Source organism: Bidens hawaiensis, unplaced genomic scaffold, assembly GCF_021521415.1.
Source record: "Bidens hawaiensis isolate Kalapana, Puna unplaced genomic scaffold, B.hawaiensis_p1.1 tig00001269_1, whole genome shotgun sequence".
In the NCBI taxonomy this organism is placed as follows: domain Eukaryota; kingdom Viridiplantae; phylum Streptophyta; class Magnoliopsida; order Asterales; family Asteraceae; genus Bidens; species Bidens hawaiensis.
Genome location: NW_027491072.1, coordinates 3891855 through 3907895, shown reverse-complemented (window position 1 = coordinate 3907895; position 16041 = coordinate 3891855). Strand labels below are relative to the sequence as shown.

General features: G+C 39.4%; 1 protein-coding gene across 1 annotated transcript; it reads left to right on the top strand.

Moving 5' to 3' along the window:
* The first annotated feature begins 237 nt into the window (after positions 1-237).
* On the top strand, positions 238-5639 carry LOC143570401 (potassium transporter 4-like). The gene is made up of 9 exons (XM_077056058.1): positions 238-291; positions 377-614; positions 1134-1382; positions 1951-2007; positions 2660-2920; positions 2994-3046; positions 3113-3227; positions 3342-3596; positions 4498-5639. Exons 1-9 carry the CDS (start codon positions 238-240, stop codon positions 5571-5573), a joined length of 2358 nt encoding a protein of 785 aa, XP_076912173.1. The 3' UTR covers positions 5574-5639.
* Positions 5640-16041: the final 10402 nt, after the last annotated feature.

Below are 16041 nucleotides of genomic sequence, written 5' to 3'. Positions count from 1 at the left end.
ACTAGACTAAACAATGCTTGTTGCTTACATATGATAATTGAATAACCTTTCTTTCTATATGGTGGGTCAACAATACTTGTTTTTCCAATAAATAAATACTCATTTGCCTCTAATTAGATAACTACTTAACGCATATTAATTATTTGTTGTGACACGCCATAAAATGTCATGTTTGTTCTATGGTTGACTTGAGTTTATGATTCGTACATTTTTATTATAGCAGGCAGGCTGCTACTGATGCCGGGGATGGAGCCAGAATCTGGCACCTTTACATCTAGAAGCCCGTCTCAGGTTCAAAACCATTATTACTATCTTATCTTCAATGGTTTACATTTTTTACAGCTTTAACAGTTTGATATGACATGCATTTTGGCAGTTTTTTTTGAATTTGTCACGGAATTTATTGTTGGCGTACCAAAGCTTTGGTGTGGTGTATGGAGATCTAAGTACTTCACCTCTTTATGTCTATAGAAGCATATTTGTTGGCAATCTGCCTCATTATCAGACTCCGGATGTTATATTCGGGGCCTTTTCGTTAATATTTTGGACTTTAACACTAATCCCTTTGCTAAAGTATGTGTTTATCGTTCTAAGTGCTGATGATAATGGTGAAGGTGAGCCAAAATGGAGTCTATATGATATGATGTATTTATGTCTGTTGACTTATGACTCCTCTGGTTTGTAGGGTTGTAAACGAATCGAACGAACACAAACTTGGCATGTTTGTGTTCGTTCGATTTCTTGTTCGTGTTCGTTTGTTAAGAAAATGAGCATGTTCATGTGGGTTCTTGTTCGTTTATGTTTATTCATTAAAAGTATAAACGAACGATTCATGAACGTGCACGAACATGTATGAACGAATATAACTGAACATAGATTTACAAATATACATGAATAACACTAAGCAAGCACCAACTAAAAGTAAACATGAATATCAATCTGTTGGGCCTAAAACATTAATGTAACTTGACTAAATTGTAACGAGTAACTAGATGAACACATATTTTGTTCATATTCGTTCATTTATTATTAAATAAACGAACATGAATGAGCTTCTCGCAGACAGCTCACTAAACGTCCGGTTAATTTACATGCTGAGTTGGCTATTTTACTACTACATACGAACTTTTCAGGTGGAACAATTGCATTATACTCATTACTCTGTAGACATGCAAAGTTTAGTTTACTTCCAAATCAACAAGCAGCCGATGAGGAATTATCTTCTTACAAATATGGTCCTTCGCAACCTCAATCATCTTCATCTCCACAACTAAAGAGGTTTTTGGAAAAACATAAAAAACTACGCACGTCACTACTTATTATTGTGTTATTAGGAGCTTCTATGGTCATTGGTGATGGTGTCATCACTCCTGCAATTTCTGGTGAGTGAATTTTAACTTGTGATAGTCAAAGAAAGGAAAGGTGATAAAAAGAATAAGAGAAGAATAAAAGAATTAGAAAGAAAAGAAAAAGTTAAAATAAAAAGAAACTTTACCAATTACAAAAATAGTTCTTTAAGGGTTAAAAGACAATAATAACCTTGACCTAACAGAAGTAATTAACGCACTTAGGTCAAAAGCACAAGATAGTGAGAAACGAGGGAACTTTTCAAACAAAGGACAATGAGTGAAAGTTAAAAATTTAAAGGGCCCATTCTATAATTTGGGTAAACATAAAGAACAAAAATTGTATTTTAGTCTAAATTTTATTAAGGAGTTATGTTTTTTATTTTTACAATTTTTTATAGAGAAGTTTATATTTAAGCATACAAAAAGCTACTGGGATAAAATAATATGGATTTAAAGAAACTATAATCAAATTGATGTGAACTCTACTACTTAAAATCACTAATTTTGACTGTTTCCTATCAAAATTGTATGATTTTACTTCGAGTTGAGAAACTAATAATCACTATGATAATGCGTATTTTTTTTTATTTGTAATTTGCAGTTATGTCAGCAGTATCAGGACTTCAAGTTCAAGGTGTCGGATTGGAGCTAACTCACGGTAACCATGCTCTCTATTTTAAGTTGTCCATAATTATTATCTTTTAAAAACCGTTCATTTTAACTGAAATAGAAAACGCAACACATTTTGATTGCTTACAACAACAATAACAATCATACCCAACATTTCCTACAAATAGCCTAAGCTATCAAGGGTCTGGGGAGGGTGGGATGTAGACAAACCTTACCTCTATCCTTAAGGATAGAGAGGTTGCTTCCGGAGAGAACCCCCAACTCGAAAGTAAATAGATAAACAAATAAAATAAATAAAATTATATAAAACAAAAAGAAATAGCAGTATATAAATAATAAACTAAAACATATGATATTAGTAAGTTTCAAGCAACATTCCATTATAGATAGACTAAAACAAAACAAAGGTAAATAAGCAAATGATAATAAATACAAAATAGTAATTCTAATAGTAATAATATCAACAATAATAATAATAATAATAATAATATAGCTTATAACAAGAGATATCCCCTCCTACTAAAGGTCATTAATCTTAATTCTACGTCTCCAGGAACTTCTATCCTCAAACATGTCCTCAGCGAGATGTTTGTCTAGCAAATCACGCCTATCCTCAACCATTTTGATTGCTTATATATTTAATTTTATTGTTGTTTTCTTCTTTTTTATTTTTTTATCAGGAGGAGTGCTATTATTGTCTTGTGTGATATTGATCGGCTTGTTTGCATTGCAACACACGGGCACTCAACGTGTAGCAATTGTCTTTGCTCCTATTGTTATATTATGGCTGATTTCAATATGTGGAATTGGTTTATATAATATTGTAATTTGGAACCCAAAGATTGTATATGCGTTATCTCCACATTACATAATCAAGTTCTTTAGAGACACTGGTTCAGCTGGCTGGCTGTCACTCGGTGGTGTTCTTCTCTCTGTTACAGGTATATTATTTTATGGTCCACTAATTTCCGAAAGGCACATTTTTATGGCTTATTTATTTGCATAATTGATCAGGTACCGAAGCTATGTTTGCTGATCTTGGGCATTTTACTGCCTTCTCTATAAGAGTAAGTTTATATTATTTCTCTTTTCCTTATGGATTTTGAAAATCATATAGTTTTTTATTTGTGCAGCTTGCATTTGCTGCGGTTGTATACCCGTGTTTGGTTATACAATACATGGGCCAAGCCGCTTATCTGTCTAAAAATATCACTGCTATACCAAACAGCTTCTATAAATCTGTACCTGGTTAGCCCTTGGAATTGAATTTCATGTGTCTTTAGTAGAGTCAGCATAACATGCTGGATGGGTATCGGGTCAATTACCACCACTGATTAATAAGCGTTCTTTGTTTTGTTGCAGAACTGGTATTTTGGCCTGTGTTTGTTATAGCTACTCTAGCATCGGTTGTGGGGAGTCAAGCTATCATTTCTGCTACTTTCTCAATAGTGAAGCAATGCCATGCCCTTGGTTGTTTCCCTAGGGTCAAAATTGTTCACACATCCAAACATATGTTTGGCCAGATTTATGTACCAGAAATCAACTGGATCCTCATGGTCCTTACTCTTTTGGTTGCGGTTGGATTGCAGGACCCTATTCTAGTTGCCAATGCATACGGTAAACTTTTTATAATTTACATTCAACACATAACTACAATTTTAAAGGTTAATAGCTAGTTATTCCATAAGAAAACCAATATACTTATTATTATTATTATTATTATTATTATTATTATTATTATTATTATTATTATTTTAGTTTTCACCTAAAATCCATCAACGTAAATTTTGTTTAATAGAGTCATATATTTTTAAATGTCAACTTTTAAATTAGTTAAATTTAAGATGTATAATTCTTTTCTTTTTGCATAACTGTTGAATGTCGCTTTATCAACTTTTGAGAAGTTTAAGAGCTGATAAGTCATTACATTTTAGACAGGCTTATAGACTTTAATATATTGAAATTTGTTTAGTGACCTTTTTTATGTTTTTATTTTACGAGTTACAAGTCGAGGGACTACTTTCTCATGAAAAAAAAAAGAAAGTATAGTGGTTTTCTTTGTTTAATTTAAAGAGTTAAATTCGGTTTTAGTTCTTATGGTTTGACCCAAATAGCCCCTTTCTGTCCATCAGTTTGAATTTGATTTTTAAGCCTAGTAGTTCCATTTTCATATCAATTAAAGTCGAACCCACTAACCCCATCCAAATATTCTGTTAACTTTTTTCAAAAGACTAAAATACCCTTGGATTATTTGTGTTAAATACTTAAATGAAACTATTGGACTAAAACAGTCATAAGTTAACAAAATTGTATGGGGTTAGTGGACTAGGCTTTAAATGATACAAAAATGAAACTATTGGACTAAAAAAGTCAAATTAAAACTAATGGACTAAAAAAGGTTATTTAGGTCAAATCACAAGGACTGAAACAATATTTAACTCTTTAAAGAAAGACAAAAATGTTCATATCTTCCCAAAGTAACATGTTTTGAGTTTTGACACTAACATTTGATTTGCAGGGCTTGCGTGCATGACGGTTATGTTCATAACTACTTTTCTCATGGCACTCGTTATAACCTTCGTGTGGCAGAAAAACCTTGTATATGCCACGGTTTTCCTTATCGCATTTTGGCTCATTGAAGGTATCTATCTGTCGGCTGCAATCATGAAAGTTCCTCATGGCGGTTGGGCTTCTCTTTTACTCGCCTTTGTGTTTATGGTCATAATGTACGTGTGGCATTATGGAACCCGCAAAAAATACAACCACGACCTTCATAATAAAGTCTCATTAAAATGGCTTCTCGGTCTGGGCCCCTCTTTGGGCATCGTTCGCGTCCCCGGTATCGGCCTCATATACTCTGAACTTGCCACCGGTGTGCCCTCAATTTTCTCGCATTTTGTTACCAATTTGCCTGCTTTTCATAATGTTTTAGTGTTCGTGTGTGTGAAACACGTCCCAGTTCCTTTTGTATTACCCGAAGAACGATTTCTTATTGGGCGTATATGCCCGAGACCGTACCGTATGTATAGGTGCATTGTCAGATATGGGTATAAAGACATTCAACGAGACGATGGTAACTTTGAGAATCAACTCATTCAAAGCATAGCCGAGTTTATTCAAATGGAAGCGGTTGAACCGCAGTTATCGACCGAAAACTCGTCATTTGATGGACGAATGGCCGTCATAAGCACACGGTCAAATGCCACATTGACCGTGTGTGAACAGTTTGACCCGACGGGGCCCACCGTACAAAGTAGCAAATCGTTAATGCTACAACGTTTAAGATCTGACTATGATGATGAAAACCCGCAACTAAGAAGACGACAAGTGAGGTTCCAGCTGGCGTCATCGGGGCCTGCGATCGATGGTGCGGTTAGAGAGGAGCTTTTGCAACTAATAGCGGCTAAAGAAGCGGGAGTTGCTTATATCATGGGGCACTCTTATGTTAAGGCCCGGAGGTCGTCTTCGTACTTGAAGAAGCTCGTGATCGATATCGGGTATTCGTTTCTTCGTAAGAACTGTAGGGGTCCTGCGGTCGCCCTTCATATTCCTCATATAAGTTTGATTGAAGTTGGTATGATTTATTATGTTTAGCTTCTTGTTATGTTGCTTGCTGTTTATTCTTTTGTAAGCGAATAATATGAAACTAGTATTTCAACATCTTATATATCGTGTTTCAGTTATGTTTTCATCTAGCTGACTGACCTGTGAAATTGGTTCCATCATATACTTTTAGATCATATGATGTCTTTTCTTTATTTTATTATTATTATTATTGTTATTATTATTATTATTATTACTATTACTATTATTTTGTTGCATTTGTATAGCAAATTTGACTTTATAATATTATTCTTTTGGTTGTGTTAGCAAAAATACAATAATTTTATGTATGTGAAGCTGCATACAAATTTACTTTCAAGAAATAGTGTTTAGATATTACATGAACAAAAAAAGCTTATGATTTATGCATACATTAACACCAAAAAGTAGATAGTTTAAATTTCTAAAATTGAAGAACGCAAATTACTAAAATCAAAGTACACATCATGAGATTGGTCATAGAACACTCCAATTACAGCAAGTATTTCATTCTACGTAGCATATAAATAATTGAGTGAAGTCGTATGATGTTAGCGACTTAGCGTAAAACAGTAGAGCTAATATAGTTGACAACTAATGATTCTGAGCCACTGTTTCTGACATCACTAACACGTTTCTCACTGATGAGTAGTCTGATTTTTTTTTTATCATCGGATCTTGAATGTAGTAGCACTAGTTGATCTTCAATGTGAGCAAACTCAGTCTTGTATAATTTGTTTATACGTCCATCCTTGAATGTTCTCTAAAACGAGTTGCACGCGGCTATAACTTCAGGGTTTTCTACCTTTTCTTTTGTTAAAACTAAATCCCAAGGCAAGATATGAAGATGCATCACACATTTTAATAATACACAAAACACATGTTGGTATCTAGGCCCATATCTTTAGTTACTTGGAGCTAAATTTGATAAAAATATCTTCAATTTAGTATGTGACAGACGCGGGTATCTTTATCCATCCAAAAGCTTCCTAACCTGTTAGAAATTTGATAACATTAGCTTTATCTTTATCAATCCAACAAGCACCCGCTGCTAAGCTAGGAAGCTTGGAGCTTCAGCGTCGCAGCTTCTAGGTTGACTTGGGGAGCTCCTCGCTACAGTAAAAATCAGAGAAGTCGCATCTGATGTGACATAAAGCTAATGTCTGCCATAAAGCATAAATGTTGACATACTACAACAAAAGTAGATGACAAGTTACACCAAAATGGTATGACTTATTTGAATATGCTGAAAGAGGAGTTGATTAGTTCCTCTTAAGAATCTTAAAATTTTCCTGAAGAAGCTTCTGCATTACTTATAAAAGAAACACTTCACAAAACGGTACATTCATTCACTCTCATCCCATTCTCTTTACTCTCCCTATATACTTACTCTCTTATCACCTCTAATTTGTATCAAATTACTTATTCTCACTCCAGAGGATTATTGCATGAGACCCCCTCATGCGGTGAGACTAATCGGCCATTTTCTTTGATCTTAACAGGTTGGGAAGCTCTGTTAGTATCATACTCTTGGATTGTCGTACCTTCATTGTCTCTATAATCATTGTAGCAACAAGTGGCGCCCATCGTACGGCTGCAGCTACTTAGAACAAATTTCTGGTAGTTTCAGTCCTCTTATTCTCAAGTATTCTTCTTGTATGGCTAAAAAGTACTTTTAACAAGGGCTTTCCTTCGAACGATGATCGGTTTAAGATAATTCCTCTTCGGAGGATGACATCGGCTGTAGTTCTCCAAAAATGGATAGACCGTCGGTCAAACCGTCGACGCAAGCTTTCCAGTTTCGAACACCACATTCGTCTAGAAGTGGCATCTTCTATCCAAGGGATGACTTTTTATCGGCCATAGAGAAGATGGTCATGACCCTGGAAGGTGTTAAATGAAACTTCATCCAACTCAGGGAATTAATGAACTAAGCTCAGGAAGAACGAGCTAAAGGGGTGAGAATAAGGTTAGACTACACTGAAGAAGTTGATATCACGCTCTCTCGATGCCTAGTCCACCAAGTGTGAGTACACCTTCCCTGTCAGGAAGAAACACTCCGGTACCAGGCAATTCACCAGGTGGGGAAGTAGAAAACATGAACTCTCCCCAAGAAAGGGTAAGCCTATCAGCTTGTCCCATAACTCTTAGGGGAATAAGAGAGATACAATGGAGCAATAATTCCAACATTCACATGCTGCGGTACTCCCCATATAAGCACTTCCCTGGCAGAAGCCCTGATGTCCTTACCTTTGGCAAGAAGCATGGTCACCTCACCTTTAGTAGGAGCCACGTGCTCTATGCTTCAGGCTTACCTACAACCAGGCGTCATGCTCCCCAGCATGACAAACCCCCAGATGGCTGCACTCATGATTTCCCAGTATGGCCAACCATGGCCGGGAAACCTACAATGGCAAGCTACTCAAGGCCTCCCAGCTATAAGCCAACATGTGGTAACTCAGGCTCCAAGTACCGTTGCCACCAATTCCGGTGACTTAACGCACTTGGAACTATATCAGCCTTACACGCCTTCCACCTTATCATACTTCTCTGAGTAAATAGCAAACTTCAAGTTCAAAATGAAGGTTAAGATGCCAGCTAACATAAAAACTTATGATGGAATGGAAGACCCAGAAGATCACCTTCATATATTCATCAGAGCAGCTACTGTTGAAAGGTGGAATAACGTCGAGTGTTGCTATATGTTTATGAAAACTTTGATAGGACTTGCTAGACTTTGGTTCAATGACCTTCCCCTAGAAGCATAGCTTCCTTCGACGATCTCTCTCAAGCTTCTTAACCAACTTCACACAACAGAGAATGTGCACCAAGGACATTATGGTCCTACACCAAATTCAACAAAAGGAGCATGAGTATCTTATAATCTTCATGGAGAGATACAAAAAAGAATGCGTAAACTATAGTGATGCTTTAGAAAAGATACATGTTTCAGGCTACATGAATGCCATCAAAGAAAAGAAGCTCGTGAGGCGGTTCCGTGAAAACATTCCGCAAACAATGAAGGAAGCCTTTGAAAGAACCAAAGCTCACCTTTGAGGGGAAAAAGCTCTAGATAACAAAGAAACATGAAAGCGTGACCATGGAAGCTGAAAAAACCATCCCTCAGAAGGGAAAAAGCCTCGATTTCAATCCTTTGTTGAGAAGCATCCACCAAAACACTATGAGCATAGAAGTTCAGACGACTGAAACTACCCTTCTTGACAACACACACCTCATGAGAAGGAGAAGCTGATCTTTACTGTCCTAACCAAAACTCCACAAGAAATATTGGCAACCGAAGTTAAGCATAGTTTCCGTCCTCCTTGTCCATTATCCAAGCCTGCAAGCAAGCGTGATGCAGAAAAGTTTTGTGCCTTTCAAAATGATACTGGCCATCACACCAATGACTGCTTTCAGCTAAAGAAGCTTATAAAAGAAGCTGCTCAAAGTGTTGAGATAACTCACCTACTTAAGGATCCTTAATAGCAACGGAGGTGGGAAAAAAATGTTTTGAGTAAACATGGTTTGAATGTGTAACAAAAGGCAATGAACACTTGCCTTGAACCACAAAGCATATGCTTCCTTTCCACTAATCCTCATAACAAAATTACAACTCTGGTCATTGTAGAAGCTGAGTTAGATGGCTTCCTCATAGACAGAGCATACATGGATTTGGGGGCAGCAACATAGGTGATGTATGAAAGATGCTTTCTACAGCCCCATTAAGCAATCAAGAGAATTCCAACATACAAACAATTCCTCAAGAGCTTCATTAGGGAAAAGGTAATTCCACTGGGGAAGCTTACCGTAGATGTCCAATTCAGAGATGAAGATCTTTCCAAGGTCGAGAAGCTTACCTTCACGGTTGTTAGGTATCCTTCTAACTATAACATACTCATTGGAAGCACCAGAATCTCCACCTTTGATGCAGTAGTCTCTATAGTTCAAGGTGTGATGAAATTTCTAATTGTGGGAGGTATAGCCACCATGGTACCAACTCTAGAAGCTCTGCTCATAGCTGTTACTGAAGAATCATGGGAGCTTGATGAAGACATGAAGGATGGCCCTGTACTAAAGATAAGAATCAATCCAGCTTACCCTGAACAAACTATCAAAGTCAATAGTAAACTTCTTTCTCAAACTACGAGCAAGCTTATAACTTTATTAACAAAAAGAAAAGATGTTTCTGCATGGTGTTCAAATGATATGACAGGGGTTCCTAGGGAATTTTTTGAACATTTCTTGAACATTTCACCCACACATAAACTATTCGCTCAAAAGAAACAAAGCTTCACAGCTGAAAGAAGCCTCGCTGCTTGTAATGAGGTAGACAAGCTTGTTAAAGCCAATGTACTTCGGGAGGTAAGGTACCATTCTTGGATTGCAAACCCGATTATGGTCAAAAAGTCCGATGAACCTTGGCGAATGTGTGTGGATTTCAAGAATCTCAGCAAAGCTTGTCCCAAAGATAGATACCCCTGCCAGAAATCGATTGGAAGGTGGATTCCCTTACAGGCTTCCAGTACAAATGCTTCTTGGATGCCTATAAGGGCTACCATCAAATCTTAATGAAGATCGAAGACGAAGAAAAGACAAATTTTCATACCGATAAGGGTATTTTCTACTATAAGAAGATACCCTTCGATTTGAAGAATGCTGGTGCCACTTATCAAGGTTGATCGAAAACACCTTCTCTAAGAAAACCGGGAGGAACATGGAAGCTTATGTTGATGACCTGGTCCTAAAAAGTAAAAAAAACGAAGAAACAATGATCAGTGATAATGAAGAGACATTCCAAAACCTCATAAGCATCAACATGTAGCTTAATCTAGTCAAATGTTCATTTGGTTTCGGAGAAGGTAAATTCCTGAGTCACTTGATCGACAAAAAAAGTATGAAGGCTAACCCAAGTAAGGTGCAAACTGTTCTTGACTTGCATTTTCCAAAAATGAAGAAGGAGGTCCAAAGCCTCAATGGTAAGATTGCTGTCCTTAAAGGATTTCTCTCAAAATCGGCAAAAAAATCATTACCTTTCTTCAAAACTTTGAATTGTAAAATTGCAATGATAAAAAAGACTTCCAATGGACGAGTGAGGAGGATGCCTTCGTAGCTCGAAAGAAGCATCTAGCTTCTCTACCTACTCTAGCAGCTCCTCAAGTAGGAGAAACAATAACAATTTACCTTTCTGCGGGAAAGGAATCTATCAGCTCATTGCTTATTGTCGAATGCAACGAAGTCCAGATTTCGGCATACTTCATCAGTAGGGAACTAAGATAAGCCAAGCTCAATTACATACCCATTGAAAAGCTGATCCTCACATTTGTCAAATGAAAGTTGTCACAGTTAAACCAATAAGGTCTGTAGTGGAAAGTCTGAAAATCGTAGGAAGGTTGGCCAAATGGGCTGTTGGCTTGGGTGAGCACAACATAAAGTACGAATCTAGAAAAGCAATCAAGGCCATATCCTGGCCGATTTTCTAGTTGAAATACCAGAAGAACCAATGGAGGTGAACGAGCCAGAAGAAGTGAACCCGCTATCCCCTTAAGAAAATGGACACTTTACACTAACGTAGCCTCAAGTATAGAAGGTTTTGGTGCTGACTTAGAATTACAGACCCGCAAGGAACCGAATATACTTGGTGCACTCTGGTTAGAGTTTCCTTGTACTAACAATGAGGCTGAATATAAAGAACTATTGATAGCAGGGTTTCACTTAGCAAAAAATATGAAGATCCTGAACTAAATGTCTTTATAGAATCAAGGTTGGTGGCAAATTAAGTAAACGACGAGTTTGTGGCTAGAAAACCATCAATGCTGATGTACAAGCAGAAGGTTAGGGAGCTTATGAAAGAATTCAAAAGTTTCTCCTTAACTCAGGTTTTTAGAATTCGAAACAAGCAAGCACACACCCTTAGAAAATTGGCCTCCCTTACCGCACATCTGACAAAGTGATGTGTTGTAAAACACACGTAATTTCCGCACCTTTTATCTACGTAATATATTATATTTTATGTGTTTTTACTCGTTTTAGATAGGTTTTACGTAAGTTTAATAACCTTGTAGGTTTTGGGTGAAAGAAAGAAGAAAACCGGGACTTTTCGAGCATTCTACGAGCCTTTTACACATATAAGTTCAAGACAAAGCTGAAGGCCCAACCCGTATGCATCATGGAGGCCCAAATACTATTATAATATTATAATATAAAAAATTAAAAAAAACCCTAGCTGCTGAATAGTGGCAGCGATTGCAGCAAGCAGCCAAGGGAGAAAAGAAAAGGAAAAAGTTTTTTCGGCTTAGGGTTTGAAGGTTTTGTCGGCTAGGGAAGGAAGAAGGAAGCAAGTGCAAGCCTCAGGATCATTCTCCATTGATTATTACAGCCAAGGAGCAGCCCGGAACATCTCCATATCCTTTCATTCATTACTTTGTTTATCAAACTTTTAGTTTCTTGCTTAATTGTTAATTTGTTTTGCAATTGTGTTAGAGATTGAAGTGTTTATGATTATTGTTGATCGTTGGACAATTGTTAAGATGATTGGTATGAGTCTATTAATGGTTTTATTAAGTGTTTGCTGCTGTCCAAAAATTATGTTCGGCTAATCTTGTTAGTTCTACCTAGGAATGATGATTCTTGTTAGTGTTTGATGAGCTTGTTGGATTGTTTGATTGATAGACTTGAATTGTTATTGTAAAGTTTGATTTAAACATGAAATAGGTTGTGTTTAAGGGCTGGAAATTCTAGTGATTTATTGCATAAACCCCGTGTGTTGATTGATTAGTTTTGTGTTGATTGATCGGTGCATTGTTTGATTCTAGACTTTGTGTTTAGGGTTTGTTTGCGGTAGGAACAACCGTAGGATTTTGTTGCGTGATTATTTGGATTAAGTACAGCGGTTAAACACCTTCCTTGAGACCGAGAGGTGATAGGAAGTTAGGGTTGTCTCATTGCCTTTGCATGCTAGAATAAGGATTGCGCGAGAGCGAGTTCGTTTCTTGTCAGGTTTAGGTGTTTGAGCGACTAGTTGATCTATTTTGGTTTAAGTTGAATTGTTCCTCTATCCTTGGTTGTGTAGTATTCATTACCATTAGGGTCGAGTGTTGGTGAGACCGAGAGGTGATCCTTCATTAGAACACGTTAGCAATTATTTCCCGGTTTGGTCGTTTTAGGCGATTTTGGGTAGTTTAGGCTTGTTGAGTGAGACCGAGAGGTAATCCAGTGAGCCCGAGTGATCCTTAGTCGTGTCATCTTTAGGGATCGGTGTCTTGAAGTCATCCAATCCATTAGCTTGTTAGGCCTACAATTTGATTCAGACCTAGGTAGACGTTTTCTCCATCCTAAGTTAACTCAGTTAGTTTTCCGTTAAGTTTTCTATTTTTGGTAAGTTTTGTCAGTCAGTCTAGTTAATTCAGTTAAGTATTTAAAAATCAAAAATCAATATAATTATTATTCTAAGGTAGGTCTTGTTTAGGGTTAGTGATCTTTAGCGTTCTGACGTGTCCACGTGTTCGATGCTCGGACTTCCTAAGTCTATACTACTTGCGATCGGTACACTTGCCGGTTGTGTGTGGTTTTAGGATTTTCGTTTTAATATTAAAGCTTAGTTGTGAGGGTCATATTTATAGGGTTATTAGACACACATCAAGTTTTTGGCGCCGTTGCCGGGGACACGGTTTTAGGCGTTTTGAGAGCAATCCGAGTTAGGACTTATCTTTTGTGCTACTTGTAATTATTTTTTGTTTTATTTTTACTTATTTGTTAGAATAGTTTAGATAATCTTATTTCTAATTATAGTATTTATGCGACAGACTCGATCTCGTGGACCACCCGACACTGAAGCATTTCCCGAGCCAGAGAGAGAGTTTCGTGAGAGACATCGTCCCGTTTCACCCTCGTCCACTTCTTCATCCGTTGACCCCGACGATAGGGATCAGATCATGGGCGACATTCCACCACCGAGAAGGAAAGTTGCGGACCGGGCCCGACCGGCCAATGCTGGCGCGAGATCCAGCATCGCACCACCCGCCATTGGAGTTGCGACGAACTGGCAGATCCCGTCGAACATTCTGAATACCATTGCTCATTCTGCTCAGTTTCACGGGTTGCTTCATGAGAACCTGCACTCTCATCTCACCCGCATCGTGCGTATCTGCGACACTTTCCATCTTGCGGGCGTTTCCGAAGACGTCGTTAAGCTCCGAGTCTTTCCGTTTTCACTCGCTGATCAAGCGAGTCTGTGGCTCGAGTCCCTCCCACAGGGCTCTATAGCTACTTGGGCTGCCATGCAGACCCAATTTCTTGAGAAATACGATCCTCCGGCTAAGGCCGCTCGTTTGCGTAACCAGATACATTCTTTCCAGATGGAGGACACAGAGAGTTTTTACGAGACCTGGGAGCGGTTCAAGAATCTATTAGCGTTGTGCCCCAACCACGGCTTGCAAGATTGGGCGGTCGTCGAAAAGTTCTACAATGGAGTGACGTACGCGACGCAGAGTATGCTCGACACGGCGGCGGGAGGAAATCTGTTGACAACAAAGGACCCCGATGAATGTATCGCTTTATTCAATGGGTTAGCTATGAGTGGGTATCAGAGACCACCCGCTAGAGGAGGTAAGACCGTCGATTCCATCTCACGAGGCATGCATTCGGTGGACACAACCACCGCACTGACGGCACAGGTCGAGGCGTTGGCGAAGATGGTGAAGGATATGCAGACGAAGAGCAAGTTGTGTGAGATCTGCAGAGGGGGGCAAGATACCATTCAGTGCCCAGTCAGTTCCCAAGAGGAGGCCGTAGACTTCGTAGGAAATCCAAACCGAAATCCAAATTCTTTCAATTCGTATAATTCAGGATGGAGGGGAAATCAGAACTCCAACTGGAGGAGCGGCAACCAGTCCGGTTTTCAGCAACGTCAGAGCCTATTTCAGGATGCCGGTGAGGGAGCGAGCAGTGGGGAGAAGAAGCCCACTTTGGAGGAGATGATGGCGTAACAAACACAGATGCTGTCACAGCTTATGTCATGAGAGGATTCCCGACACAAGGAGACGCAGGAGAAGCTTCGAGAGCACGAGCAGTTCATGAGGAATCAGGGAGCGTCGATTCAAAGTCTCGAGCGGCAGATGGGAGAGATAGCGAGTAGGTTGAACGAGAGGCCGCAGGGTTCACTACCAAGTAACACCGAGTAGAACCTAAAGGGATTCGCTAAAGCTGTGACAACGAGGAGCGGTGCAGGGGCACGAGAGGAGCCTGGGATTCAGCAGAGAGGAGTAGTCGAGGAGCCTGCAGTAGTTGTAGAGGAGCAGGTGGATGAGGAGATTCAGATGGAGTCTCCACCGGCCCAGGTGCATCGGAGAAGCAGCCCAGGGAGTTCAGCACTGGTCGAGAGACAGCAGCTACCGAGTGAGCCGCCGAGAGTCTACAAGCCCAGAGTACCATACCCCGGAAGACTCCGCCGAGACAGAGATGAGGAGTAGAGTTCCAAATTTCTTGATCTTTTGAAGCAGCTTCACCTTAACATTCCTTTCCTTGAGGCACTGACTCAGATGCCTAAACACGCGAAATTCCTCAAGGATATTCTTTCGAATAAGAAAAAGCTTGCTGAGGTCGCTTCCATCCCATTGAGTGCTAGCTGTTCTGCTGTCTTACAGCGAAAATTACCGGAAAAGATGGCCGATCCAGGGAGTTTCACGATTCCCTGCATCTTGAGTGATGATACGGTTATTCATGCGCTGGCCGATCTCGGTGCCAGCATTAATCTCATGCCGTATTCTGTGTATCGCAAGCTGGGACTAGGCAAACCGAGGCCTACCAGGATGAGTATCCAGCTTGCTGATCGTTCTGTGAAATACCCTCGAGGGGTGGTCGAGAACATGCTGGTTCGTGTCGACAAGTTCATCTTCCCGGTGGACTTTGTCATTCTGGACATGAACGATGATGATAGCGTACCGCTTATTTTAGGCCGACCATTCCTTGCCACTGCACAGGCGTTGATCGACGTTTGCGAGGGTAAGTTGATTTTGAGAGTTGGGGATGAGAACGTCACCTTTGACGTTCGACAGTCACTGAAACACCCCAAGTCTGCTGATGACTCCCTGTACTTTATTGATACCATCATGGAGCATGTTGGTTAGTTTTTCAGCGAGATCTGTGGAGGATCTTCCTCCAACACTCAGATTCTCGATAGGGACATTCCGGAGATTGAGATGGTTGCCATGACCGACCAGTCAACGGAAGATGACACCGAGTCACATCACCCTGAGTCTGAAGTGTCTGCTGAGATCGTACGTGACGATCCGATGGACCGACCTTCTGTCGAGAGCCCCCCTCCTTCCTTAGAGCTTAAGGAGTTACCTGCCCATCTGGAGTACGCGTTTTTGGATGAAGAGAGGAAGTTACCGGTTATTGTCGCATCTTCTTTGACGGAGGTCGAGAGAGAGAGATTGTTGAGGGTTCTTCGGGAGCACAAGGAGGACATTGCATGGAAGAT

Excerpts from the sequence above, each read along its gene's own strand:
- LOC143570401 (XM_077056058.1), top strand. The coding sequence starts at position 238 with ATGCCGGGGATGGAGCCAGAATCTGGCACCTTTACATCTAGAAGCCCG. Across the intron at positions 2,008-2,659 it reads CGGATTGGAGCTAACTCACG|GAGGAGTGCTATTATTGTCT; the intron begins GTAACCATGCTC and ends TTTTTTTATCAG. Across the intron at positions 3,597-4,497 it reads TCTAGTTGCCAATGCATACG|GGCTTGCGTGCATGACGGTT; the intron begins GTAAACTTTTTA and ends TTTGATTTGCAG.